The 2,603-nt window shown below is 54.2% G+C and overlaps 1 protein-coding gene across 1 annotated transcript; it reads right to left on the bottom strand.

Annotated features, from left to right (window-relative positions):
• Positions 1-544: 544 nt before the first annotated feature.
• gemin7 (gem (nuclear organelle) associated protein 7) lies at positions 545-1,465 on the bottom strand. Its single transcript, XM_088627325.1, has 2 exons — positions 1,307-1,465; positions 545-1,058 (listed from the first exon to the last, which is right to left on the bottom strand). The coding sequence occupies exon 2, from the start codon at positions 1,024-1,026 to the stop codon at positions 676-678; it is 351 nt and encodes a 116-aa protein (XP_088483451.1). The 5' UTR covers positions 1,027-1,058; positions 1,307-1,465; the 3' UTR covers positions 545-675.
• Positions 1,466-2,603: the final 1,138 nt, after the last annotated feature.

Raw genomic sequence — 2,603 nt, 5'->3', positions numbered from 1 at the left:
GCGCTTCGCAAGCGGGGAAGCGTCTGCCCCCGCTTCCACACAGCGGGCCCCCGGGCAGCGCTCTGTCGCCCTCCGCTGGCCGCTCGCGTAACAGCGCCTTCTTCCGGGCCTCTGGGATTGACTGGACGTTCTCAGACACACTGCGGCCCTCTGCTGGACTAAGCGATGTTGAAGGGAAACGAAGGGATGATATTAAACAGAGCACTGCGCTTTCTTCCTCAGTAAATGCGGCCATTTATTTTCTATATGTTCATACCATTATTACCACCTGAAAAATATTATATACACGTTTAGTACAAGTACCCATGAAAACCATGGTCTTCAGTGCAAAAGCAGCGCTTTGATTTGGCCGGGAGTCGACTAGTACTTGATCCTCAGCGAATTTACTGTATTTTAGTAAACAAGTGATTGTCCTGATCCTAAACGCAAAGACAGACCGACCTCGACGTGCACAACCCAGATAAAAGAATCTAAGGTCATTAACAAATCACAAAGGTCATAACAAATTTAGAAATCTTTTAAATCGTGCTGCAAAACACGCATCTCAGCTGAAGAATTTATTAGAAAACGGCTAAACAATAAAATCCACCTTCACTCAAAAGGCCGGGCAACAGTATTATACAGTAGGTCTCATCCTGTTAAAAGGCTGGTGGTCTCTGAGGAGGTCGCCCGTCTTCACAGCTCAAGGGAGTAGGAAATTATATCAGGGCAGCGCAGCACGGCGGCCCTCTGCACGCCCAGCGGGGTCTGCAGCTCCGCCACCTGGAAGTTCAGGATGTCAACGTCGGAAGCGCCGAAGGTGGCGGCGACCCTGACGCCCCCGTACATGCTGAAGCGCACCGGGCTGCCGGCCATGGCGAGCAGGCTGCGCAGGTAGCGCTCCCGCAGCTCCGAGCGCGCCCGCTGCTCCTGGCCCGGCTGCCCGGCCGCGCTCAGCGCCTGGAACCGGGCGGAGGTCGGGTCGAACCCGCGGCCGTCGGCGTCCGGGCCCCGGGGCAGCCGCAGCACGCTGACCGGGGTCTTCATGGCACCGCGTCGGGGCGCAGCTACCCCCGGCGCTGCAGGGAGAGACACGACCGCCCGTTAGTCAAAACACCGGAGTCAGTTTGTATCGTGGCGTTACAAAGACGACGTGATTGAAATACTTTTATTTATTTCTCCAAAATCCCAGACAACACCAGCTTATTCTCGTTTCCATCTGTCACATTTATTGCCTTATTAAACCTAGTTGTAACGGTTTGCACCAATTCTACACGAATCACGAAAGCAAAAACGATTGAGAAAATTAAACCCGCAAGCTACTTACAATTAATCTAGAGAAAAGTGACACAGAGTTTACTAGGAATTCGGTGTCTTCGGGTAGAAAAACCTACAGGCCTATTTAGGAGGATTAAAACGAAGAGAGCTCTTTCCGGGCGCCCCACCGATACTGTTCCCCAAGAGCAGGGTGAACCGAGACCGCGCTTATAGGTTCCGGGCTGGTCTGAGACGAATGTGCTGCATGTGGCGCCCCTGCTGACTGCATCCATGATACAGTACAGAGCCGCAGCGCTTCTCTGGGGAGCAGTGGGGGAGGAGAAACCGGAGAACTTGCTTCTACTTGAGCTTCTACTCAAAATTATCACTTCAAAACACATATCTAGTGCTGGACTATGTAAGTCGTTATACTCCTATATGCTCATATATTGCTTTTCCAGACACTCCACTCAAAGTGCTTTACAGGTGATGGGGATCAAGAGCCAGTACGCTCCCCACACAAGCTCCAGTGGGTGTGTGCTTGAATCAGGGTCAGGGTCAGGTGTGTGCTTGAGTCAGGGTCAGGTGTGTGTGCTTGGGTCAGGTTCAGGGTCAGGTGTGTGTGCTTGGGTCAGGGTCAGGTGTGTTCTTGGGTCAGGTGTGTGTGCTTGGGTCAGGTTCAGGGTCAGGTGTGTGTGCTTGGGTCAGGGTCCGGTGTGTTCTTGGGTCAGGGTCAGGTGTGTGTGCTTGGGTCAGGGTCAGGTGTGTGTGCTTGGGTCAGGTTCAGGGTCAGGTGTGTGTGCTTGGGTCAGGGTCAGGTGTGTTCTTGGGTCAGGGTCAGGTGTGTGTGCTTGGGTCAGGGTCAGGTGTGTGTGCTTGGGTCAGGGTCAGGGTCAGGCGTGTGTGCTTGGGTCAGGGTCAGGTGTGTGTGCTTGGGTTAGGGTCAGGCGTGTGTGCTTTGGTCAGAGTCAGGTGTGTGCTTGGGTCAGAGTCAGGTGTGTGCTTGGGTCAGGGTCAGGTGTGTGTGCTTGGGTCAGGGTCAGGGTCAGGCGTGTGTGCTTGGGTCAGGGTCAGGTGTGTGTGCTTGGGTTAGGGTCAGGCGTGTGTGCTTGGGTCAGAGTCAGGTGTGTGCTTGGGTCAGAGTCAGGTGTGTTCTTGGGTCAGAGTCAGGTGTGTGCTTGGGTCAGAGTCAGGTGTGCTTGAGTCAGGGTCAGGTGTGTGTGCTTGGGTCAGAGTCAGGTGTGTTCTTGAGTCAGGGACAGGTGTGTGTGCTTGGGTCAGAGTCAGGTGTGTGCTTGGGTCAGGGTCAGGTGTGTGCTTGGGTCAGAGTCAGGTGTGTTCTTGAGTCAGGGTCAGGTGTGTGTGCT

The sequence above is a fragment of the Lepisosteus platostomus genome, chromosome 4 (assembly GCF_059453375.1).
Source record: "Lepisosteus platostomus isolate fLepPlt1 chromosome 4, fLepPlt1.hap1, whole genome shotgun sequence".
Taxonomy (NCBI): Eukaryota; Metazoa; Chordata; class Actinopteri; order Semionotiformes; family Lepisosteidae; genus Lepisosteus; species Lepisosteus platostomus.
This window is presented reverse-complemented; position numbering and strand designations above follow the sequence as displayed.

Coding starts and splice junctions, on each gene's coding strand:
- gemin7 (XM_088627325.1), bottom strand. CDS start 1,026: ATGAAGACCCCGGTCAGCGTGCTGCGGCTGCCCCGGGGCCCGGACGCC.